The sequence below is a fragment of the Peromyscus maniculatus genome, chromosome 6 (assembly GCF_049852395.1).
Source record: "Peromyscus maniculatus bairdii isolate BWxNUB_F1_BW_parent chromosome 6, HU_Pman_BW_mat_3.1, whole genome shotgun sequence".
Classification (NCBI taxonomy): domain Eukaryota; kingdom Metazoa; phylum Chordata; class Mammalia; order Rodentia; family Cricetidae; genus Peromyscus; species Peromyscus maniculatus.
In genome coordinates this window covers 117,342,839-117,369,581 of record NC_134857.1, presented here as the reverse complement: position 1 = coordinate 117,369,581, position 26,743 = coordinate 117,342,839, and the positions used below count along the sequence as shown (strand labels likewise).

General features: G+C 41.7%; 1 protein-coding gene and 1 pseudogene across 4 annotated transcripts in view; one reads left to right on the top strand and one right to left on the bottom strand.

Moving 5' to 3' along the window:
• The first annotated feature begins 6,193 nt into the window (after positions 1 to 6,193).
• On the top strand, positions 6,194 to 6,292 carry LOC121830604 (U6 spliceosomal RNA; annotated as a pseudogene).
• Positions 6,293 to 9,294: 3,002 nt separating this feature from the next.
• Dnajb14 (DnaJ heat shock protein family (Hsp40) member B14) overlaps positions 9,295 to 26,743 on the bottom strand; it is a 42,953-nt gene continuing 25,504 nt past the window's right edge. For all 4 annotated transcript variants that reach the window (XM_076575038.1, XM_076575041.1, XM_076575040.1 and 1 more), the window contains 5 exons: positions 17,319 to 17,504; positions 15,392 to 15,486; positions 14,572 to 14,681; positions 13,943 to 14,115; positions 9,295 to 10,666 (listed from right to left, as the gene is read on the bottom strand). In XM_076575038.1, the coding sequence (XP_076431153.1) occupies positions 10,542 to 10,666; positions 13,943 to 14,115; positions 14,572 to 14,681; positions 15,392 to 15,486; positions 17,319 to 17,504 (689 nt within the window). In that variant the 3' untranslated portion in view covers positions 9,295 to 10,541. The remainder of the gene's footprint in view (positions 10,667 to 13,942; positions 14,116 to 14,571; positions 14,682 to 15,391; positions 15,487 to 17,318; positions 17,505 to 26,743) is intronic.

The following is a 26,743-nucleotide window of genomic DNA, read 5'->3' as shown; positions in this document are numbered from 1 at the left end:
ACCGACGATTCGGAAGTTCCGGGGAGGCCTGGCGGAAACTGCGCCTGCGCGCTGCGCCAAGAGCCGCTGGGCTTGCACCCGAGGTCCCTGCGCCCTCGTTTCCACCCAGCACACCTTCAGTGGAAGAGGTTCCTCTGCAGAGTATGCATACGCCCTTTCCAGGCCAATTATCTTAAATCTTCCCTGATGAATGAAGACATTTGAGGAGCACGAACTGGATAGCCTACTTGTTAGAAGTCCCAGGTCCCCAGATGACCCCATTTTCATGACTCGCCGGTTTCCTCCGTGTGCTCTTGACTTGAGTTTTCACCTAGAGTCCATGCAGGAGCCGTGGGCGGTGGGCTCATGTTTGTCAAGTCTGTTTTAAACATGCACGTACTGGGCTGCCTCTTTGGCTCTGAATCTGCATTGGTTGTGTCTTCTAAAAACGGTTTCTTTGGTCTGGTGTTTGTACATTCAAGAAAGCCTACAGTATGGGGAAGACTAAAATGCTAGCAAAAAGGAGGACTCTCCAAATGCTTCAGCCCAATGTTTCTCACTATTGGTCATTCTTTGTGGTAAAGGACTGCACTAAGGTTAGCTTAATGGACTTCTGTAGAAACCCAGAGACAAATGGAAATCGCCTGGGATCAAAGTCACGACCCAGTCAGTGGCCGACTGCCTGATCTTCTCAGGAAATTTGAAGTTGATGGCTTTTGCTTCAGATTTTCTCTTACCTCGTGTATTCTTAACAGTAGTGTACCTTGAAAACAAGTAAGATGTATGGGAACACATACCTAACCTTCGTTTCCAGTCCCTAAAAGCAGGGGCGCGAACACTCAAAGACATAGTGGAAATGTTGTAAATGTATTATCTACAGTTGTCTGAGAGGATGGAACTGTTAACTACTCAGCTCAACAAATGACCCCCTCCTAGTCATGAGATTGTTACAAGTGACATGAGAAATTGAAAGGGACATTCTTAAAAGTCACTTCCCCTTTTCCTTTTCATTATTGAAATAGTCAATTAAAAATTATTATTATTATGAGATAGGGTCTCATTGTATATCTGACTGGCCTAGAATTTGCTATGTAGACTAAGATGGCCTCAACCTCACAGAAATCTACCTGCCTTTGTCCAGAGTGCTGGGTCTAAATAGAGGGCTGGTCAACACACCCAGCCCAATTTCATACCTGTGGGATACTGCATAACATGATTCAGGTTCCCAATCTCTCTGGTCTCCTGATTCTTCAAGTGATGGCATTTTTATTTTTATTATAATATTATTATTTTGCAGTTTTATTCATTCCACAATGAATTTGTTCTGAACCTACACTTTTCAAATGTTCTGTCTTCATTTTCTCTTGCTTACTGAAAGCTGAAACTCTTCTTTCCTGTCTCACTCTCTGCTCCAACTCAGAAGCTCTCAAAACACCCACGAGCCTGCTTCTCCTTCTCGTTGCATTGGAATCATGACTCTCAGTCAGCAGTCATATTTGTTGACCTCTTCGTTTGCACCCTGTTTTCTCTAACAATGACTTTTGCATGTTCATCTTTCAGTTCTTGATTGAAGCCCTTACTTCTGTTCAATGAGACTAAATCAATATCCACCTGCATTGATCAGTTTATTACCAGTCTAGTAGTCAGCTTAGCGTTGACTCAGCATTAGAAGTTTCTTTCCGTGACTGATTGGTTCCATTACTTGGTGTCGGCACATCAAGATGTGGGCATGCTGGGGGACAAGTGATCAAGGCCTTCATGTATAAACCATTGGGAGAGACTGAAGACCCAAGCTACACCACTACTCACTTAATAATAGCAAACAAAACTGCTAAAAGCATACACATTACCAGCTGCTCAACAAGTTGCTAGGAATATATTGATGCAGCCTTCAAATAGAAACTCTAAAAACCCAAATCTGACACTTTGACTCCCTCCTTAAAAACCTAAGTTTTTTGACAAGTGACTTGAGATGCAATACCATCACCATGATTTCTATATCGTCTTCTGAAGATTAGGACCCTATTTTAAGTCTCTCACCTACTTGGGAATTCTTATACTAAATCATCACACAAGTTTATTTTTATTTTTCATAAAGTTTTAATGCTTTTATTCTTTGAGAATGTCATACAATGTAATTTGATAACGTTCACCCCCGATTCCTCTCTCGAACGCCTCGTAGGTCCACCCCCATGTCTGTACCCTCCAAACTTTGTGTCCTCCCCCATCCCCCAATAATCCATCAAGTGCAGTTTGCGCTGCTCCTGTACTCCTGGGCCTGTGGGACTGGTCAATAGAGCGTGGCCAACCTACCAGGGACCACTGCTAAAGAAAACGGGCACTCCCCCTCTCAGAAGCCATCAACTGCCCATAGCTCCTGAGTTATGGGTAGGGCCCATGAACCCCTCCCCATTCTAGAACTCCATGCTAGAATGTTGACTGGCTCGATCGTGCGCAAGCAACTTCAGCGGCTGTGAATCCTAACATTTTCATGATAACATCAGTTGGCTCACACTGCATGTTTTTCTCTAGTATTTCACCTCACTCTTTTTTCATCTTTTGGGTTTTAACCTAAGTTTACTTTCTCAGTGAAATCTTCCTGGACCTTTCCAGAATAGTTTAGGTATTCTAGATAAATGTTCTCATTGTACTTTGTGATCCTCTCACATGTATCAAAATGAAAACTAGATTTATTTCCTTGACAATAATATTTTCTTGATTAAATTGACACTGAGCTTTTTCTTGATCAGTGACTAATTCTCAAATCTCTTAGCTCACTATCTGTGACATGGCAGGGATTCATACATTTACTGAATGGTTAAATGAATGAAAGAATGAGCCATATAAGGAGTATAAAATATGCCAGGCATGGTGGCACACGCCTTTGATCCCAGCACTTGGGAGGCAGAGGAATGTGGATCTCTGTGAGTGTAAGGCCAGACTGGTCTACATAGTGAGTTCCAGGATGGCAAGAGCTACAGAGTGAGACTGTCTCAAAAAACAAAAGGATAAAATATAATGAAGACAAGCCTTTTATGGTGAGAACATCCCTTCTTTTTATTAATATGTTGAGATAAATTACAGAGACTGAAAGACAAAAATTCATAAATCATTCATTACAACATTCATTAAAAATCAAAAGCAGCTTAAGAGTTCTCACAGGAAATCTTATATAAGTCTGATATAACATTAAATTTTTACAAATCAGACCTTTTACTTTTAAACCTAATTATGTGATCTTGAATGCACTATGAAGATCTCCTTTACCAATAGCACTTCATTTTACTAACACAAGGCTTCCATTAAAATGTCACCAGACCTGAAAATCTGTATCACACCTTGGAAATTACCTGCAGCTTTAAAAACAAACAAACTAAAACTTTGAATGGAAAGTCTCACACAGCAATCTAAAGACCAAAAACAAGGCAGAAATGACTCACATCTGGATATAAATAAACTATAAACTCCAGTTGTTTCTTCCTTACTGCTGTCTCCCAACTCAGAAACATTCATTTTGAAGGTAATGATGAAAATGCTATAGTGTCACTCAAAAGTCCTTCCGATGTTAACGGTGCCAATGAAAGGCTAAGTAGAATCTTGGGATGAAACCAGCAAGACTTGCTGGCATTTCTAGCAGGTGTCTATTGCCTTTATACAGTTACTAAATATCTCAGCAACCAGTCACCCCAAGTTTCAATAACTTATTAAACCAGGACACTTCAAGAACCACTTCTGGGTTACCAGACTCGGAAAGATACAATTTTACTTGACACACGGGCCTTGTAATAGGAAATCTGCATTAAAACGTGGAAATCAACTGAAAGATTTCACACCAATGCAATTCTACTGACTAATGGTCAAACTTTGAAACAAGAGTACCTACTGCTAATGGAAGCCCTGCTCTGTGCAAACAGTATGGTATTTATTAAACAATCACATATCTGAGGTATTAGCTGGAAAATATATACATTTATATATATATATATATACACTTATACATGGACACATCCACAGAATATTCACAAAACTATTGGCCCCTACACCAGCAGAAGATCAAATTAATTGAAAAAGAATCACATAATAGGAAAAAGTTACATGGGGGCATTTACAAAAATGTTGTTACATAATCCTTAATATAAGGAGCACGTTTGAGTAACTGCTCTGAGGAAGAAATGTTGCCATCGGTATGAAAGTGTCTGTGTTAGAGAAATTGAAACTAAAATGGGAACCTGGATTCAGGACTGTGAAGCCTGCCAGATTATTAAAGGTTGCGCAATAATTGCTTGAATAACCTGGTTCTAACTGCTTTTGTTTTTGTTTTTTATTGTAGTTGAGACAGTCTGACAAGGTACCCAGGCTAGCCTCAAATCTATAATCCCCCTGCCTCACTTGGTCTCCTAAGTGTTGGGACAACATGTGTGAGCTACCATGCCTGACTTCTGTTTGTAATGGAAAAGTAGACTTTAGAAAAAACAAAACATGGAGGTTATTGTCAGGCTATTCTTTTATTTTCATTGGTTTACAGAGAATTTTAAGTATTTTACTGACTCTGATATGGCTACTAAACAAGGATTTTTAGCTATCTCATGATTAAAATTCATTTTCATAATTTTTCTATACAGATAATAAAAAATGTTATGGGTTTCTTTTCAGTTTGTCTCACTCAATAAACAGATGGCTAGCAAGACATCCAGGACTAAGCTCGAACATCACGTAGAGAAGCTAAGCAGAGACACTCATTCCTCTTTAAACCATTTGGTCCTTGGTTACAACACCTGTCAGATTGAAAAGATGGTCATGTGGCCCTCTGGCCCACCAATCAATAGTTTACTACTGCTTTAAAAAGTGGGAGTTTTTAAAATTAAGTATCTCAGAACGCAGCAACAACTGTACCATGTGCTAAATAGCTGCATTTCCAATATTACTAATAAAGACAGGAGAGTAAAAACTCATTTTATTTTACATATCAGTGTAAAAGTTTGAACAGCAAGAAAAATTAAGCATAAAAGTGCATTTGAAGTTAAGGGCTAGCACTCCACATTCCTGTTCTTGGAAACACCTGAGCTGACACAAAACAGAGCACTTACACACACTGGTGCGCACACACACACACACACACACACACACACACACACACCCTTTATACTGTAAGGACCTTGATTTTCCTTACTGATTATTTGAAAATCATAAATAAGCATGTAGTGGTTATGAAATGATTATGCACTCAAATGCAATCAGGTCTCAAAATGTTGTTTTCACTTATTAGATGGAAAACTTGAAATTTCTCTGTGTCCCATTAACCTATTTGATTAAAAAAAATATCCTAAGATTTCAAGATGACTAAATAACGAATGTCAGGAATGTCAGTGTATTCAGGAAGAAGGGACTCGAAAGGAGGAAAAGTGCTGTTTTCTTTCCTCCCAAAGTGTGTGTGTGTGTGTGTGTGTGTGTGTGTGTGTGTGTGTGTGTGTGTGTGCTTCTCTGTGTCTAAAGGGATAAAACGTCAATTACTAATAAATATAACTACTGTTCCCAAACTTCCAAAAACTTAGAAACCTAATTAGTATGCAAAGGTAAAGAGCTACTGGGTGAAGATGAAAGTGATCAAATGAAATTAAGAAACTTCATGTAGCTATAAGACGGGAAAATACTGGGATTTGCATCATAAGAGTAGGTAGCAAACACAAAAATCTTTCAGTTCAAGTCATTCAAATACACATGAAATTAAATTCAAAGCCACTAACTAGTTCTTTCCACAATACAGGCATCATGAAGAATTCAGTCTTTACTTACATACTTTATACATAGCTTAAGATACCTGGCACTCAGCCAACCATGCCCAGAGCTATTTCCAAGTTTTGTTTAATCTAACCCATAAATGTCATAAATGTGATGGGATGCAGCAACAAACCTGAAACAATACTGTCCAAAGCCATGTGCAACTCTATGCTGTGTTAGTTTCTCTCAGTCTGATAACCTCACCTCTCTTCTCCATCCTGTAACGGTGGGATTTACGTAGGTTTGGCTCATGTAAATATCGATCATATTAATGTAAATTTCCTAATAAAACTGGAAAAATAGCTTAAAAACTTTCATTCCAGTTTCTACAAATTTCTTGATATATATGAGCTTTCAAAGTTAATTAGAATGCTACAGTGATTTTAAGTGATTTATTATACAGGCTCAAGAAAATAACTTAAAATTCTATGATGTATGCTCATTCTGCAGCAATGTACTAACAGCGGAACAATACAGAGATTGACATGGCCCCTGTGCAAGGATACACAAAATTCATGAAGTTTCTATATTTTTTAATCCAATGAGAGGCAACTAGCAACTAAAAATAGGCACAGTGAACTATTCTGAAGAAAAAGTGGGAAATAAGACCAGTGAACATCAAGACCAGCAAATGTAAAACCATGAGGATCACAGACCACGCGAAAGTGGAGACAGAACTTTGCAATTGCAGATTTCCGTTCAAATAAAAAGATGACAAACTGGTTGTTATGTTTTGTGCCCGTAGGTGAGTGCTACAGCCGGCTTTTGTCAGAGAAACTTATTTTTGTGATGGGCAGAAGTAACTTCGGAGCTCATAATGGTCACAGTAATGGGAAGACATGACCACTGAGTGCTGAATGAGACGTCGACATTACTCACTCTGAGGCACAGAGAACAGTACAGACCAGGGGTGGAAATAATGCAAGTGGTGAAGTTGTGGAACACTGCTTTCTGGCCATGACACAGTAATCACACTGTGATTCTGCACATGGTCTCTATAAGGTTGGGCCCATCCAAATCCTGCTGGGGGGGGGGGGCTCACGAGGCTGCACCCCACCGTGAGCATCTCTAGGCAGTTAGTGGTTGATGAGGGAGGGAGACATTTTCTTCAGGGTTGCAGGTCTGGTAATGTGCCTGTGTTCCTGTCAATAACTCTTCACCTATGCCCTACATTCAACCGTAAGGAAAACTTTTTGGGTCGTCGTCGTCGTCGTCGTCGTAATCATCATCATCATCATCATCATCATCATCACCACCACCAAAAAGACTGAAGGGAAGAGGATCAGTGGAGTAGGAGGGAACAAGAGAGAGTCATAGGAGGTGAAGATGATGGACTGTATTATACATGTGTGTATGAAAATGTCACAATGAAACCCATTGTCATATGTAATTAATATGTGCTAATAAAACAGTTTTTGAAAAAGGAAGGGAGAAAATGAAAAAAATTAAGCATAGTTACCAGGGATAAAGAGCTATATAACAAAGAGGTGAAGTCTCTCCGAAGACACTGCCTATGGAATGAAGATATAAAATAGAATGTGAGGGCTGGCGAGACGGCTCAGCAGTAAAATACTTCCCGCACAAGTCTGAAGACTCCAGTTCAATGCACAGAACTGAACAAGGTATAAAAGGAAAACTAATTCCTACAAGTTGTTCTCTAACCTCTACATGTGCGCCTTGGCACACGTGTACACACACACACACACACACACACACACACACACACACACACACACTATAAATATAAGAATAAATAAAATTTATAATAAAACAATTTCAAACAGTTGCAAGAATCACAGGAATGACCAGAGGCTGAGTCACTTACAGAGCCTGAAGTTGACTGTTCTAAGCTAAAGGCCGTGCTAACAGGGCAAGGGGGAATGCTGAGCAGAATGGGCTGATCGGTGCAAATCTGGCTGGAGATGAGAGGGAACAGCTAAGGAAAGTTACTGAGTTGAAATGGTGTGATAACATGTCATTCTTTAGATAAAATACAGAAAAAAGAAGACTTAAAACAGTGCATTGGATTTATAACACTCTTAGAAGAGCAGAGGACTTACATGAACAAGAAACTTAAAAATGTAGTTGTCACAGCTTAAAAACTAGAGATTTGAAATGGATATTTCAATGTCTATGTTTAATTAAACAGGAGATTCATGATCTTCATGGGAAATGAAAAAGTATGTTTCCTTTGAATGAAAATACACGTTATAGCTGGGCGGTGGTGCACATGCACACCTTTAATCCCAGCACTCAGGAATCAGAGACAGACAGATCGCTGTGAGTTCGAGGCCAGCCTGGTCTACAGAGCAGGCAGGGTAACACAGAGAAACTCGCTAAAAAAAAAAAAAAAAAAAAAACCACCCCACTTTATTACCAGGTGTGCAAGCATATGCCATTAATCCCAGCATGGGTAGGGCGGTGCAGGCCAATCTCTGAGTTCCAGGCCAGCCTGGTCTATACTGTGAGTTCCAGCCAGCCAGGGCTACACAGTGAGACTCAAAATAAAAAAAGAAAGTGACCCAATGAGCAAGCACTAAAGCATCACTAAAGCAGCATGGCAGCCTCCTTGAGGACCAGAGGACTCTGGGAAGGGACACTCTAAGACTCATCATCTTGTACCAGAGAACAAGGTCCGCGGTTGACGGAAATGCAGAGAAGTTAAAGGGATAATAATGGTTGGATGCGATTCAGAAATCTGCAACTGAACACTGAACTGACAGCTGGAGAAGATTCTAATGAGAGAGAAGTAGAAATACAAACAGCTATGTAGAGGCATGCAACCTTAGACAAGCATTCACATGAACGAAACAGCACTAATTCAGGCTAACCGTCAGACAGGAAGGTTGCTGAAGGAAGCAGCTCAGAACTCGGAAGGCTGTGGGAACGAGGCCCAGAGTGCCCTGGGACTGTGAGGGTGACACTGGTGTGAAACTCAGCCCCAGGTTTGTTCCAAGTCAAGAGCAGTGATTCCTATACCAAGCCCTCAGCCTTCGTGGGAGCATGCAGAAGAATCCAAGCAAGAGGCAACTAAAACTGACCGACACAGACACAAGAGGTAGAAGCAGCCACCGCCGAGCGTGGTCCTTTGAAGTTACTCCTCAGAATCTAGGAAAGTCAAGATTCTCTCTAGAGAGTGACGAAATATGTTTAGACGGCGAGGAAAGGGTTTTTACTGAAGATGACTAGATCTGCAGCATGTTAATAGTTTCACATTAAATGTATTATGTGAAAACTTTAAAATGAACCTTTCCTTTCTTTGTAGCACTCCTATTTTTAAAGGTTGTGTTTCTAGACATGGTTGGGTTGTCCAGACTCCTAAAACAATGTGTGTAATTTAACCCACTATTATAATCAGGTATTTCTACTGAAGAATCTGACAACAGAATACAAGAGGCCATTTTAAAGAAAATTCAACAGAGGGCATAAATGAGCAATATTTAGAAAAGAATCCTTAAGCAAAAGCACAAAGCCACTCTACCTAACAGTCTCGTTCTTGAGCAAGGGATGGGGGGTGACAACGAACTACCGAGAATGTAAATGTAATTTGTAATTCTTTAACTGTATGTAGCAAAACCAAGTAAGCCATCACTACCACTGAACACCCAAGACCAGAGATCAACTCAAACTCAGTAAGCACCAAAACTTCAAATCCCAGCTCTGTTTTCCCGCCATATATCACAGATTTTGTTAGGAGGAGTTTATTCTAAAGAGCTGATGAGTTGCCTGGTGGTAAGTGGAGCTTAGCTCAGAATGCCGATGACGACTTTGTCAATCACTGCTCTAGCTGCTGCTCAGGGCTGTGTGTGGCCCAACAGATAATGCTCCATCAAGTAAGCCAGCCACATTTGTAAAGGCACGAAGCTGGGTATTAGTGGTCATTGTGTTCTTATTACTTATTTGTAGAAGAATTCATTTGCTTTGAGGTCCTGCTTCAGTCATCTCCATGAAACTGAATTTCCACGGGAAGAAAGTTCATCTTTTGCTTCATAAACTTCAGTAGCCTTGAAAGACACATTAATGAACATTTGGGGCTAACTTTTAATTACCGAAATTGTAAATGGAAAAACTGCAACTTACCATTGAAAACTCATTTAGCTTAATATTTATCGTCATATTTTCTTTAAAATCTATCTTATAGCATTTTTTCCTATGTATGGCTTAGCAATTCATAAGACTAAAGAGCATACTGATAGTATACACCAGATCATTTATCTCATTACAGATTTTGGAATACAAGAACAATATTAAAAATGCCAATTCCTTCTACACTGATATCAGATTTTACATAAAGTTTTGTTTTTCCTTTTTGAAAAAAATTCATTGTTTCAACTCCACATACCCAGTCACCTAATGGGAAAAGTGGCTGTGTCATAGACATTTATTCCATCAGCCTAAACGAAGTGTCTCATGGAGCTAAACACTAAAATAATTTAAATAAAAGGCAAGCGCTCCTATATACACAAAATCATTCTAAAAATATTTACATGGCAAAGGAATAATGGAGAATCACTAAAACTGGCAATTGCTACAGGTGTGACAATCCTCTCCAGACATCATAAGGAATCATGTAAGATTTTAAAGTGAAAGTAATTGCAGAAGCATACTAAAATATTTAGTTTTCAGTTCTTACTATTGAAATGAGCCAGTAGATCATTAACAGTCCAAGATTTCAGAAATCAACTACTCAGCTTAGTCTTTAATCAAATCTTCTTCGGCTTCATGGCGAAATGAAATTTACAGAAAAGACAGAGTACATGGAAAGGAGCAGCAGGACTTCCAGCTCATCCCCCCTTGTAGAGACTGGTCAGTCGCTCAAGCTCTTTGCAGTTGTCCATACTCAGAGCATCCGCCTTCCTCCTCAGCCGTTCATCACGGTACACCTTTGCTGCATACTGCATATCTGTTTCTGTACACAAAAGGTTCGCTAGTTAATAACAAATGACATCACCTTAGCTGCTTGAATTTAAAAACCACTTTTGAGAAGTTTATATATATACATAAATATTTTTTCTGAACTGACTTGAAAGAAAGAAAGAAAGAAAGAAAGAAAGAAAGAAAGAAAGAAAGAAAGAAAGAAAGAAAGAAAGAAAGAAAGAATAATTCCTATAAACCATTTCACTTGGACTTTTTCTTTTAAAAATTTTTTGGACAGGGACTCTACACAGACCTGGCTGCCCTACAGCTCACTATGTAGACCAAGCAGGCCTTGAACTCAGAGATCCTCCTGCCTTTGCCTCTGAGTGCTATGATTAAAGGTGTGCGCCACCACACCCATCAGGCTTTTTCTTTATATAACTTCACTTTGAGCTTAGCTCACAGAACCAGCATCAACAAGAAATAAGGTTGGAGCCCTGCCATCTCCTCCCAGAGCCCTTCCCCCTCACCCCTGAGCCAGTGGCTAAGGCACTGCCCTGGAATAACCCCTCAGCCTTTTCTAAAACATCTCCTGAAAGCCAGGATTGCACCAGGCTCTGTTGGTTGTGGTTTGTGATAATTCCAACAGTTGAAAGTACAACTTAAGCCGGGTGGTGGTGGAACATGCCTTTAATCCTAGCACTCAGGAGGCAGAGGCAGATAGACCTCTGAGTTTGAGGCCATCTTGGTCCATAGACCAAGAGCAGCCAGGGCTACACAGAAAAACCGTGTCTCACCTCCCCCCAAAAGAACACAATTAAAGCAAACTCCTCCTCCCCCTCTTCCGCCGCCGCCACTTTCTTTTTCTTCATGAGAATGGGTTTCATTACATAGCCCCAGCTGGCCTCAAACTTGTGGTTCTTCTGCATCAGCACCCTAAGTGCCAGCATTGTGTGTGCTTTCACACATGGGGAAATACTGGAACATACAACATTTCTCCACATATATGCAAATACTGCCTCCACACAACCTGAAAAAATAACCATAATTCTGCTAGATGATAAGACCCTACAGCTGAACATATTACATGGTTTGGTCATAGGTGAATCAAACTATAATTGAGCTGGAAGCCTCCTCCTTCCCAGATAACTTTCATAATGACAAAAGGAGCTATACAAGCTGATGGAGAATTATTAGGAACAGTCTTATTCAGCTGTAGATGCTGGGTACTGCTCCGCTAATCCACTAGGCAGTTTGTGCTCATCATACAATAGTGCCATAGTTGTTACGGGGGTAACTAACCCCTTTCTGATTGGAGTTGAGGTCTACTCCACAGTAAAGAATTTACATCTGGAATGTAAACCTGGTTAAAAAAAAAAAAAAAACCTGTGGCTGCGAGATCATAGGCCCAATTGGAGAAGCTATGCTGTTGTTTTGCTAAATGGATACAACACACTTGTCTTTAAACACTTGTTTACACCCAGTGACTAACATGCCATCAACTTTGAAAAGAAAGCTCCTACTTGCAATGGGTGGTGGTTACTATGGACTCATAAATGATCAAAATAGTGAGCCTAAGTGACTGCTGAAGACTTAGCCCACCACGGGGCATTTCTATCATCCTCTCTGAAGCTCAGGGAGAATGGAAGGAATGAAGAGCTGGAAAGGCTGGAGGGCTGTGGAACGATGTCACCAGACATGATATCACTGATGCTCTCATGAACTCACAGTAGCTGTTGTCTCCGATCTGCACAACATTGGGTCCATCGGTGTTTTTGCATGGAGGGAGAGGGAGGCCCCACCCCTCTCTGAGGAGCTATACCCAGTTAACAGCTGGTAGGGGGAGAGCATCATCAGGCCCTACCCCTCCAGGAGGGGCTATTTGCAGTTAATGGTTGCTGAGGGAGAATGAGATTTTCTTCAGTGGTGTTACAGAACCACTGCTAAGATGCCCAAGTTCCTGTAAATACCCATGTTCCGAAAGCAATGCGCGCACACACACACACACATACGAGAGAGAGAGAGAGAGAGAGAGAGAGAGAGAGAGAGAGAGAGAGAGAGAGAGAGAGAGAAAGGAACACAGGAGGATTAACTGGGAAGAAGAGGGAGGGATCAGCAGGAGTGTGAGGAGAACAAGGTTGGTAATGGGAGGTGAATATGATCAAAATACTTTATATACATGCATTAAATGTCACAATGAGACCCAGTATTATGCATAATTAATATATGCTGTGGTGGTTTGAATGAAAATGGCCCCCAAAGGCTCACAGGGAGTGGCACAATTAGGAGGTGTGGCCTTGCTGGTGGAGGTGAGGCCTTGTTGGGGAAGTGTGTCACTGGAGGTGGCCTTTGAGGTTCCAAGTGTTCAAGCCAGGCCCAGTGTTAATCTCTCTTCCTACTGCCTGCCAATTTGGATGCAGAACTCTCAGCTACCTCTCCAGCACCATGTCTGCCTGCATGCCACCGTGCTTCCTGCCAAGGTGATAATGCACTAAACCTCTGAACCTGTTGCCAGCCCCAATTAAATGTTTTCTTTATAAGAGTTGCTATGGTCATGATGTCTCTTAACAGCAATAGAAACCCTAACTAAGACATATGCTAACAAAAATAAACCATAACTAAATACTAAATAAGACTTAACACTGACTGGTACAAGTCACTATGTTAAATGCTTACTGAATAATATGTTATGATGACAAGGCAACTAGTTTAGCAAGTAACTTGGTCCTCTGGATAATGTGTGATTGGAAGAAGCATTGTGTAAGGCTATCTACTCAACATCAACAAAAAAAAAACACAGTAAGACAAGAACCATTTAGTAAGTTCTTACACTGTGCCAATTTTTATGTTTTGCTACATGTATAAAAAATCATTACAATCAACCCCCAATAGACATGTTAGATTGATGCCAGGGTCTCCAGATGCTAAGATACAAGGATGTTTAAGTCTCTTACACAAAACATCTGTGTTTGCATACCCTACACATATGCTCCTGTGTCTGTTGCCTCCATTTTACGAAGGTTGCCTAATTCGGTGGAGATGTCATGCAAACAGTTGTTACAGTGGATGGCTTCGAGAACAATGACAAGAAACACTGGCCCACGTCCAGGACAGATGCAGCTGCTCTTTTTCTGCACAGTTTTGATTGACAACTGACTGAATCCATGGGTGAGGGAAGCTTCAAACGTAGAGGGCTGACTGCTCAGTCATGCACTGGATTCCAATTATAAACCAGGGGATTTCCCTTCTTAAGTAGCAAAATCTACAACAATAATTCCAAAGACTCTAAAACATTTTCTAAACTGTTAAAAATATTTGATAGACTTACTTTGCTGTCTTTCTTTCCAACAGTTATTTCGAATATTAGTCACATAATCCTCTTCCACACTCTTTTCTACCTTCTGTAATAGTGTTCCTTTATATTCGCTTTTAAAGTCCTTACTGACGTAATAAACAACGCCCAAGTTTTCTGTCTGCATTTTAATAGTTTGTCCTGATCCACTGCAAAAGAGATACATAATCATTCTTTTAATTAAGGCTACATCCTAATATGCAAATCAAGAAGCAAAAATAAAAGTAATTTAAAGTTAACATCAGCATTAGTTACATTCGTGAAAACTGCTTCAAAGCACTTTTCACAGAATACACTGTTTTTGGTGAAGCTTCCTTCATCTTCCCATCACTTAATTAAGTCATCCCCACCTTTTGACAGGAGCCTAAGACCAATTATTTCCCCCTTCCCTTTTTGTCTTTCATATCAATGTATTAACTACATTAAATTCAAATTCAAACACAGCACTTTTGTCCTTACTCACAGTGGACTACTTACGTTAACTATTTTTAAAATTAGAGATTTTCTTGTAAAAGAGTTGGCACTTAAAAGCATCAAAGGACCCTTCAAGGGAAGAAAAGAAACAGCAACAACTAAATTTTGTAAAATTTCACTTAGCTACTTACGATCTGGGATATAAAGAGTAAGGAGGGTTCGAGACCATCAACTGGCTTATCAAGGACACGAGGATCAATACAATAATGGGCATCAGCTGGATAAACACAGAAAACCCTCCCTATAAAGAGATGAGAGAACAACAGTGTCGCATGACTGTCAGAATCCAGTGGTTGCCATACATTCTTACAGGTACAAAGGACGTCTGTGGCCATCTAGGGCAGTCCCTTCAAACCTGCTGAATAAACTCAACTTCCTGTTATAATCTCTAAAATCCAAACTCCCCAGGGCAGTACAACTCCTCTGACCTCGTTTTAGAGATAAGGAAGGCCCTCCTGTCACACACACCGAGACACCTGGGTTTAGCAGGGGAGTCCATACATGCCGGAGCTGGGCTCAGGCCTCTTCCTGTCTAGTTTAGTGTCCTTTCCATTCAGCTTTCCACACAAAGAGCTTCATTAGTGCAGGCCATCAGGCATGCCTGCATTAGAGCCAAGCAAAGGCAAAGGTACTTCTAACTAAGATTTTGCAGCATCATTTCTAAATCTTTCAGGACTGATAAAAAGAAACCACCTTCAGAACATGCAAAATAGAGATACACCTTTGTCAGAATTCTGCAATATCAGAAGGCCCACACTGCCACCACCCTGACCCTGACCTCTACTCCTGCACCTACATTATTCTCCCAGGACTTCTGAGTCTCTTTTGAACACTTGCTAAGAGAAAACTCATTATTTCTTAAAACAACTTGCCCTATTTTTAGTCGATTCTAATTGCTTTCCTGAACTAGAATTTGTCATTTTGAGATTTACAATCACATTGTAAACATACATCTGCTCTTTCTTCTTCTCTTTCGTGTCCACTGTGTCGGTGCTGATGTTGATGGCTGTAAGCAGCCCGGCCATTTGAAAACGAGTGTACACTACCTAGAAAATTCAAAACACGGTTAAATTAACAAGTTTTTTTTTTAAAAAGTAACAAAATTAATGGCTGTTTGTTTTGAGAAATGAATGATTACTGCCTGATTTTGCCTCCACCTTCCAAATCAGATATGAGCTACCATACCCAACTTTCTAAATTTCTTTGTGAAGATGTGGATAAGAGTTCCTTAACAATGCTACATACATGAAGGGCCATCATTGTTGGTGATTGTTCCTACAAACCTTAGGTCTTTATTCTGAAAATTCTGATTGCTGCACTTAAAAAAATCAAACACATCTGGAAATCCAAAGAGCTTAACAATGAATGTTTTTAAATGCTAACATATTAAAGTATAAGCGATCACAGATGGACATTCAATTTGTTTTCAAGTGGGGTGAAGAAGCAGAAACAGCTGTTGTTGACAAAATAAACCATGTTTTAACTAACAGAAAACTGCAAATTAACTATTAAGAAGAAAATTATCGCTTCAAAGATTTCTGACTGTTCCCAACATATTTCCAGTCAAAATTCTTAGTTTTAGTAACTTTTCTCAGAGGTAATATATTCTATTTTGTCAAACACAGGTTAAAGTTTTGATCATTCACTTGTATTTTTACAACTCAGGGATGCTCTGCAAAAATGTCCTTCAATGATAATTGTCTTTCTCTATGATACTAAGAGATGCTCTGGGGTCAAATTCTCATTTTGAATGGGACATTTTACTCAGTACCTTAAATCAATGCCATAAACAAGCCTAGAGGGGCTGGAGAGATGGCTCAGAGGTTAAGAGCACTGACTGCTCTTCCAGAGGTCCTGAGTTCAATTCCCAGCAACCACATGGTGGCTCACAACCATCTGTAACGAGACCTGGTGCCCACTTCTGGCCTGCAGTCATATATGCTGTATACATAATAAATAAATAAATCTTTAAAAAAAAAAAAAACAAGCCTAGAGCTTAAAGAAACTACTCTTAAATGTATCTCCACACAAACAACTCGCAGGGAGTGAAAACATGAGTTTATACTACTTATGCCAGCACTGCAAGATCTACTCATTTAGTGGAAAACTACATTTCCTGTCAGCCTTAAGTGGTTGCTCCTACTGTAACATAATAAAAAGGCACCTAAAAAGTTTATGTATTAGCCGGGCGGTGGTGGTGCATGCCTTTAATCCCAGCACTTGGGAGGCAGAGCCAGGCGGATCTCTGTGAGTTCGAGGCCAGCCTGGGCTACCAAGTGAGTTCCAGGAAAGGCGCAAAGCTACACAGAGAAACCCTGTCTCGAAAAACCAAAAAAAAAAAAAAAAAAAAAAAAAAAAGTTTATGTATTAATCAGACTGTCTACTACTTGAGTGAAAATGCAGATGAAGACTTTTACACACATTGGCATTAACAGTCTAGGGCACATATGTCAATCACTCAGCCCGGGTACCAGATGCTTCCCCCAATGGTAACTATCACAACACTGCCTCCGGCTCTCCCCCTAGACTCCTTTTCATCAGTGTTTCATAAGACAAGTCATCTGCACTCTTCAACTCTTATAACTATTCTTTAGGAAAAAGACGGACTTAGTAACAATGGCAACCCTTAATGTTATCCCTGCTTTGATAGGAAGCCAACACTGTAGAAAAAAACAGGGGAGGTCCTCATGCTCAACCCTGTAACCCCAACACTTGGGAAAGAGACGCAGGAGGGTTGCTGTAAATTAGAGATTAGCCCAGGTTTCACAGTGAGTTCCAGACTAGACTGAAACTCTGTCTTAAAACAGAACAAAGCCCAGATGAGAACGCTGGAGATCTTTAGGAAGTCTAGCTGAGGAAAAGAATGAACTCGGAATACCTGAAGGGAATCCACCACCGAAGAAGATGTTGAACAGGTCCTCTGGTGTTATGTCAGCTTCACAGCCTCGGTGGAAGTTGAACCTGCCATTGTTCTGGTGATTACAAGCTTGCTCTTCATTGCCTGTGAGGTCATACTGTTTTCGTTTCTCTGGATTGCTTAAAACTGCATAAGCATTTCCAATCTCTAAAAAAGCAAGTAGTAGCATTGGAAAGCAATCAATGTCTTTAGTCGGTAGAAAATTCTCCCACATTCAGCACCATCAACTCAAATATAAGTTGAAACCAACTGAGAAAAATCACAAAACGGTAACTATTTTTCAGTGTTATATGTATATTTTGCAACATCATGTTATCTCTCAATAAAGCTTTGAGTGCTAGCCAAATCTTCCCACTGCCTTGGAAACAAAGGAATTCCCATTTATCTCCCCGCACCATTGCACCATGGCCTCTAAAGCCCCATCCCCAATTTGAGTTCTCAAGCTGAGCCATTCAAGGTTGTTCAACCCACACATCACGGATGGAGGGCACATAATTTTAATCCCAGCACTTGGGAAGCTAAGGCAGGAGGATTAAAATTCCAAGGCCACCCTTACAAACAAGACCATTCAAAACAATGGCAGTGGTATCCATCATGTATTGAGAACCTACTATTTCTGCACTTTGCGGGTTAGTATTTCCACCTTCCAAGGCTCACTTGCTAAGTAAATTGTTTGAGGTCAAACACTGAGCATAATATGCGTATCTACTACTCCAAGCCATCTCCGATGGAAATCTCCGTCTTCGTTTTGCACACTGCCACCCATTTTATTTCTGATCAACTTATTTTCCTTATATAGGAAGCCCATGTGAGAGGAAGGACTGTCTGTGCCTCTGTTGCAGTGCTCAAGGGTCCAGCACAGTCTTACGTGCTGTTGCTGTTGTGTTTGGTTTTGTAGCTGGGTCTCACAATATAGCCCAGGCTAGCCTTTAACTATTCACTCATTTAGTTAGTACATGTGCAAAAATCAGGAATGCTTGCAGCATCTTGTTATTTAGAGAATTAAATACAAATTTTATTTTGGTGTTCAAAACTTTATAAAGGTCATTTCTACCTCACTGTCATTTTTTGCACATAAAAAGACCTTTCAATTAATTTTTACTTTGTGGTAATTATAGATTCACACACAGTTTTAAAATATGAAGTAGAGATCCTCTACACCTTTTTCCTAATTTCTCCTAGTTATAATATCTTATCAATTATAGCAAAATATCCTAAATGGAGTACTGACATTAAGTCAATAGACATAGAACATTCTATAGACATCTTTCAAGTACTCTAATTCTTTACTTTGTGTGTGTGCATGGTGTGTGCTGTGGACACGTAGGCCATGGCTACAACCTGATCAAGTCGAATCTTTCTGAGCTCCTTTCTGTGGGTTCTGGGAATGGAACTTGGGTTACTGGGTTTGCATGGCAAGCACCTTCATACTAGCTGAACCATCTCACTGGCACTAAGGGGGCCTCTTTATAGCCACATCCAATTCCTGCTCATCCTGCCTCTCTTCAATCCCTGATAACTACTGAACATTGGCCATTTCTCTAATTTTATCATTTGGAGGATGTTGAAGGCCCAATTGGGGATGCATGCCTATAAATGTCAGCATGTGAGAAACTGAGACAGTGGGACCATGAGTTCAAAGCCAGCCTGGGTTATATGTAAGGACTGTCACACAAATATATCTATATCTATATATGTTGTATAAATAACACAATATAAAAATAAGACTTCTTCATATAAGTGAAACTCTTTGGCACTGGCTCCTTCCAATGAGCACAGTATCCAGACAGATCCAGCTAGTTGCATGTCAGAAGTGTGTTCATTTTTAGTACTACATAGTACTCCATGGTACAGCTATAGCACTGTTGGCTCAACTCCCCGTCCCCTCAATGACAGCTGGGCTCTTTCTAGTTTGGGCTATTACACTAAAGCTCCTATATGCCTTTACTACAGGCTTATGGATAGATGTAAATGTTCAATGCTCTGGGATAAACGCCAGGAGTGCATTGCTCAATTGTATGATAGCTTAGAATTAGTTTTTTGATCAACTTCCAAAGCTGTTCAGCAAAATGATTCTCATTTTACTTCTCCTCAGCAATGCATGAATAATCCATTCTCTGTACCCAGAGCCTTTAAAGGGAGCCAGTGCACTTTTCTGTGCGAGCCATTATGATAGGTGCACAGCACTACTGGATATTGGCTTCACTCTGCATTTCTCTAGTGGCTAATGATGCTGAAATCTTTTCATGGGCCTTTGCCATGTGCAAGTCATCTTCAGCAACATGTCACTCCGCACGTGCGTGTGTTGTGTGGCACATGGATGGATGGATCTGTGCATGTGCAAGCATCTGTGTAAGGCCAGACGATAACCTTTGGGTGTTGTTTCTCAGCTACAGTCCATCTTAGATTCTGAGATAGTCTCCCTGACCTGAGCTCCCATGTAAGCTGGACTCAACACCAGCAGGCACAGGGACCCAGCAGGGATTCTGAGAGTGTGCTGCCATCCATGCTTTTCTTAACATGGGCTCCAGGGATCTAACTCAGGGCACTTACTGAATCCCCTCCCCAGCCCCTTCACAACTTTTTAAATAATTTTAAAAGCTTTTATTAGCATCCATTAACTATACATAGTAATGGGCTTCACTGTGACATTTCCATATGTGTAAACATAATGTATTTTGATCACATCCATCCCCATTAGCCACCCACTCTCTCTTGTCCCCACCCACTCCCTCTTGTCCCCACCACCCCCTCTTGTCCCCACCCACCCCCTCCTGTCCCCACCACCCCCTCTTGTCCCCACCACCCCCTCTCGTCCCCACCCACTCTCTCTTGTCCCCACCCACTCTCTCTTGTCCCCACCCACTTCCTCTCGTCCCCACCCACCCCCTCCTGTCCCCACCACTCCCTCTTGTCCCCACCACCCCCTCTCGTCCCCACCCACCCCCTCTTGTCCCCACCCTCCCCCTCTTGTCCCCACCCACTCCCTCTTGTCCCCACCCACTCTCTCTTGTCCCCACCCACTCTCTCTCGTCCCCACCACCCCCTCTTGTCCCCACCCTCCCCCTCTTGTCCCCACCACCCCCTCTTGTCCCCACCCTCCCCCTCTTGTCCCCACCCACCCCCTCTTGTCCCCACCCACTCCCTCTTCTCCCCACCCACTCCCACTAATCCTTTTTTCTTCCCAACTGGTCCCACTTCTACTTTTATGTCTTAAATTTTTTAAACTTATTTTGTGCGTGTGCATGTGCATGTGCGTGTGCGTGTGCATGTGTGTGCGTGTGTGTGTGTGTGTGTGTGTGTGTGTGATGTGCACACATGGAAGTCAGAAAACAACTCTGTATCTCAATCTCCAGTAGGTTAACTGTGATGTCTCTGATGTACATTTCTTTTGGTTTAACTGCTTAGGGATCATTCAGTTTCTCATGTATAAAACCTTGCATTTTTTGGTCAAGTTTGAGAAGTCTCCAAACTTTGATTGTTAGCACTTTCAGCCCTGTCTCCCCCATTCTCAGAGCCCCGCTGACTTGAGTATTAGATCTTCTGTTACAGCTTCATGTTCTTTGAGGCCTCTTCTTCAGCTCTCCATCACATTCTCCATCACATTCTGTTTTACAGTTCGTCCATTCCTTACCCATTCTGCCTTTTCTTTCCTTCATTCATTAGTAGGCATTTCAGATCATTACTTTTGATAATGAATTTCCACTTTGTTCGGATTCTGTATTTCTTTCCTGATCTTGTTTGTTTTTAGCTCACTTACAATCCTTCTTCAGAACATCTGTATCATTGCTACAGTAACATCTTAGCTAAGCAGCTCTGACGTTTCTGTCCTCTCCATGTGGGTGTCTAACAGACTGAGTTTCAAAGTTCCATGGGAGTCCTGGTTCTTGGAACAAGAGATTTCCAAGTGCACTGTTGTTGTTTGTCTATTGTGAGGCCCTGAGTCTTGAACATCACACTTTAACTTCTTCCAGTGGTGAGGGGACACTACCTCACTGCTTTCAGGCAGGAAAAACATCCAGGTCCCTTCCGCCTCAGACTCTGAGGACTTGAGGTGAGTGCAGCTGGAGAGTTTCTCTCCAGGTCCGGCCAAGCCCCCACAGTCCCACAGCCCACTTATAAAATGATCATTCAGACACTTATATTACTTATAAACTGTATGGCCATGACGGGCTTCTTGCTATCTAGTTCTTCTATCTTAAATTAACCCATTTCTATTCATCTATACCTTGCCACATGGCTCGTGGTTTACCGGTATCTTACATCTTGTTTCTCATCACAGCAGCTGGCAGTGTCTCTCTGCCTCAGCCTTCCACTTCCCAGAATTCTCCTCCCTCTTTGTCCCACCTATACTTCCTGCCTGGCTACTGGCCAATCAGTGTTTTATTTACTAATCAATCATCCGCAGCAGGTGAGGGTGTGGGGAGCTCCTCACTAACACTGGGAAGACATGGGGTCTCCAGACTCATATTAGGACTACAGTTATCTCCTGGCTAGAAAGAGAAGGGTGCCTCACGGCTGCTTTCCATGGGGTTTTACTGACACCATGAGCTTTGGTCCTTCTGGATGGTGGTCACCATGCCATCTCTAATTCCCCTTGTGATGGTGAACCTAAACTGCCAACGTGATTGGACTGAAAATTGCCTAGGGGACTGGTAAAGCACACCAGTGTCTGTGCTGACCTTCCACAACTACATGAAGGCTCTGACTGAATGCATAGATTAGCCTCTGACGGAGTCACGCGTTGATACTATTGGTAGGTGCTGAGGTAGGAGGTGGGGCCCCATGTGAGTCATGCCTTGGAGCTGTATCTTATCCTGGCTTCCTTCCTGTACCTCTTTTCTTTGCTTCCTAGCTACTGTTATGTGAGCAGCCTTGGCATGCCATGCACTTTCCCTTCACGACAGACTCTACACACTTCTTAAGCCATATCCGCAAATAAATCTTGCCTCCCCTTAAGTTATTTGGTCAAGCTGGTGTGAAAGTAACTAATACGCCACTCCAGTGGGAAGGAGGACGACTGTTCACCTCCAGAGAAGCAGGGGTGCGGCCGCCACATCACCCCACTGACACTGCGGAAGGGTGGGAAAGGTAAAAGAGACTGTGCAGCATGAATGGAAACTGAGGCTGGAGAGAAGATGCAGCAGTGAAGAGCACCTGTTCTTACAGAGGACCTGGGTTCAGTTCCCAGCACCCACACGGTGGCTCACAACCCTCTCTAAGTCAGTTCCAGGGGATCTGATGAGGACACCAGGCACGTACGTGGTGCACATACATACACAAAGGCAAAACACTTACACGTAATAAATAAATAGTTAAAAAAAAAAAGAAAGGAAGGAAGGGAGGGAGGGAGGAAGGAAGGAAGGAAGGAAAGTGAAGCCCTCAACTCCTCCTCTGTCACTGTCCCTTAAGAGGATTAGAACATCTGTTACCTCATGGAAAGGGCGGTGGTCTAGTATGGGTCACTGTGCGGCCAGTTTCTTCTGTAGTATTTGAACACTATGGAACAGTTATTACTTTTTTTCCGTCCGTATTTCTCGGTGTTTGGGGGTTGCTAAGTCCCCCATCACTAATCTGGACTATGTAAGGACAGATCTACCAGACACTCGGGTGTCCCCGCCCACACCGCTCCCAAGTCCCGAGTACTGTGTTCCCAGATCTTCTCAGTCTTTTCAGTCTTCCTATGTCCACTTGACCTGTTCATTGTATAATGTTCAAGCTTTTCACCTGCCTCATGTGAGGAATAAAGACAAAACTATCTACTCTATCCAAAAGGCCACTGGTGTTTAAACTACTCTGCCTCATTCTCACATCCAAGCCTTTACCCTCCCTCTCTTCTCTAACCATAAAAATCAAACAGTTCTCACCTACAACATGAATGATTCTCCAATGACTCTCATCCTAACGTTTCTTCCTTTTTCATCTTCTTTTCTCTTTTATGGTACTGGGGATAGATTACTCATAAATGCTAGCTAGGTACTGAACAATTAGCTATACCCGGCTCTTTAACAATATAAAGGGTGTGGGGGCTCTCAATAAGTCACTCAAGCTGCCTTAGTCTCTCGAGGACCTATGATCACAGTTTTCACAACAGGCCCAGCATTGTTCGTCTCTCTGACTTTTCCTCAGTCATCCTTTTCTGTTTGGGTATTTAATTACTGTCAGTCTCCTGGGAGAAATGGAATAAGTCAATCTCTCTAAGTTTCCATTTTCTCATTTATGAAACAAGGATGATGCTAGCCCCATGATTATTTCACTTTGTGGGAGAAGACGTGGTTAAGACAGGCCTCGTGTGACCTAGGCCGGCCCGTGTGTGTCTGAGGGTGACCTTGAATTCCTGACCCTCTTGTCTCTATCACCCAAGTGCTGATATTATAGATATGTGGCATGAAGTACGGTCTCACAAAAATTTTAATGAACATTAAATGAAAACAAAAAGGAAAAAAAAAAACAGGAATGAAAAACAACAAAATGCTTGCCAGATCTTAGGCTTCACTACGCTGCGAATGTTCTGTGTGAAGCAAATCTCCCTTTTATGAGTTACAAATTCTGTGGGGATGAGGGGACCTCAAATCCCTCACTTAAGATAAGAAAAAGTCCCAAAGGTAGAACTAACTTCTTTGTTCTGAAAGACTTGCTCTTGAGTCTACAATGTTAATATTAAACTACCAAACCTAGCACTAGTCAGAGCACATGATCATAATTATTTATGAAACACACAGCTAATGCCCTCTGCTATGACACTCATGTATATGCTGACGATGTAACAGTGCATTCAAATAATCTCTGACATACCTCTGTCTTTGAAGGTAATCTGCACTCGGTTGGTGGGGTTGGGTAGTGTTGTGTTTTGCTTGTTTGTCGGTGACAGCGGATAATGAACTAAAGGCTTTGTGAATGAGAGACAAGCACCGCTGAGCTACACCCGACTCAAGTCCGGCTGTGCTTTAGTGGTATTCATGTCAGAGAGAACAGAGGGAATCCCTGGCGCTAGAACAGTCTGTAAAAACATGTTTAGGTGTGTTGTGGAAGCTCTTCTGCACAGTAAATATTTCTCTGCTTTGGTAAACTGAACAAGTTTCATGGAAAAACAAAAGAGCCACATTTATCTACTGTCCTTAGGAGCATTTGTTTGCCTTACAAAAACACAAATGTAACATTTAACTTAAGTCCCTAATCTAATCATATTTATTTTTCTTTTTTTTTTTTTTTTTTTTTTTTTTTTTGGTTTTTCGAGACAGGGTTTCTCTGTGTAGCTTTGCGCCTTTCCTGGAGCTCACTTGGTAGCCTAGGCTGGCCTCGAACTCACAGCGATCCGCCTGGCTCTGCCTCCCGAGTGCTGGGATTAAAGGCGTGCGCCACCACCGCCCGGCTCATATTTATTTTTCTATTCATGAGGAAAATCAAATGCAAATGATTTCCACTTTCTAAAAAAAAAGTCTCAATGTGACCAAACTCTACTTTAGTTTTCATTTAGAAGACCGAGGTGGAGGCCAGTGAGACGGCTCAGCACGTAAAGGCACCTGCCACAATCCCAGGACTCACATGGTGGAAGGAGGGAATCCACTGCTGAAAACCGTCCTCTGATATCCACATACTAATGTGAGCACACTTGAACACATGTGCAGGCATGTGGGTGCAAACACACACACACACACACACACAAGTAAATAAATGGAGATTTTTTTACAAAGAAGAAAACAATAAAACATTGCCTCTGCTTAGGAGAAACAGCGTGATATCTCCAAACGGGAGACTGGTGAAGAATACAATCAGATATTCAGGAAGTGCACAGGAATTAAGCCTGCCGTGGCTGCAAGCCAGCTAACTCCATTTGCTCACTGAAAATCTGTGGGTGACAGTTTGGGATTTCTGTCACTCCCAATCCTGATCTTGCCTGAGCTAGTGAGTTGGCGTCCTGATGTATAGATAACCCCATATACTGGCTAAGTGAGCCTCTCCCTGGAGAGCATCATCTCCCAGCATGCTGATCAGTCAGTATCATTTCTCCTTTACAAAGCAGGGCATTAACCCATGAATATATAACATTCAACCTTTAAAACCATCGTTGAGACCCCACTGAGTGCATGGCTGGCTTTGGCTGGGACATCGGTGCTGTGGGCTGCTTCAAAAGGGCCACGGCAACTACTGCAATACAAGCACCTATACTCTTAGTGTTTTTATAAGACCAATAATGCTCACATGACCTTGACGCACAAGTGGGAGAAACCAGTGGGAGAAACCAGTTTAACATCCTTCAGGGTTTTGAGGGTGTGTGCGTGTGTGTGCGCGTGCGTTCGTGCGTGTGTGTGTGTGTGTGTGTGTGTGTGTGTGTGTGTGTGTGTGACTAGAGACCAAATACAAGACCTTGTGCACACGAGGCAAACATTCTACCACCCTGCTACAGCACCACAGCGACAGACAACCTAATGCTCTTTTTTGTTTGTTTTAAAGTTACTTTTATTTTACGTGTCTAAGTGTCTTGCCTGCATGTATCTGCGCACCTTGTGCATGACTGGTGCTCACAGGAGCCAGAAGAGGGCAACAGGTACCATAAGACTGAAGTTATAGACAGCCTATGGGTTATGAACCATCATACGGGATCTAGGACTCGAACCTGGGTCTTTTGGAAGAGTAGCCAGTGCTCTTAACCACTAAGCCATTTCTCCATGTTTGTTTATTATTCTTTCTTTCTTTTTTAATTTTTGTATATATATACATACATATATATATATATATATATATATATATATATATATATTTTTTTTTTTTTTTTTTTTGAGACAGGTTTCTCTGTGGAGTCCTGCCTGTCTTGGATCTTGCTCTGTAGACCAGGGTGGCCTCGAACTCACAGAAATCTACCTGCCACTGCCTGCTGAGTGCTGAGATTAAAGGCATGTGCCACCACCACTTGGCTTATTTATTTTTGACATAGTTTCTCATGTAGCTCTGACTGACCTTGAACTCACTATGTAACCAAGGAGACCCTGAATTCCTGTTCCTGTTTCACCTGTTTCTACCTCCCGAGCGCTGGGATTCTAGGTGTGCACTACCACTCCTGGTGCCAAGCCTAACATTCTTAGCATCAGGAAGAATCACTACTGCTTACTTTCCTGTGTGTGAGTATTTTGCCTGGGTGCTGGTACCGCACGGGTGCAGTGCCTGTGAGGACCATAAGAGGGTGTCAGATCCTCTAGAACTGGAGTTACAGGTGTAATTCCACCTAGGTCCTCTGGAAGAACAACATTCTTGAACCACAGCGCCATCTCTCCAGTTCAGGAAGGATTATTGACAACACCAGGCGACCCCAAACATTTGGATCACACAAATATCTCTAACTCTTTTGAAACAGACAGTCTGTTGTAATTGTATTAAATTGGTCCTGA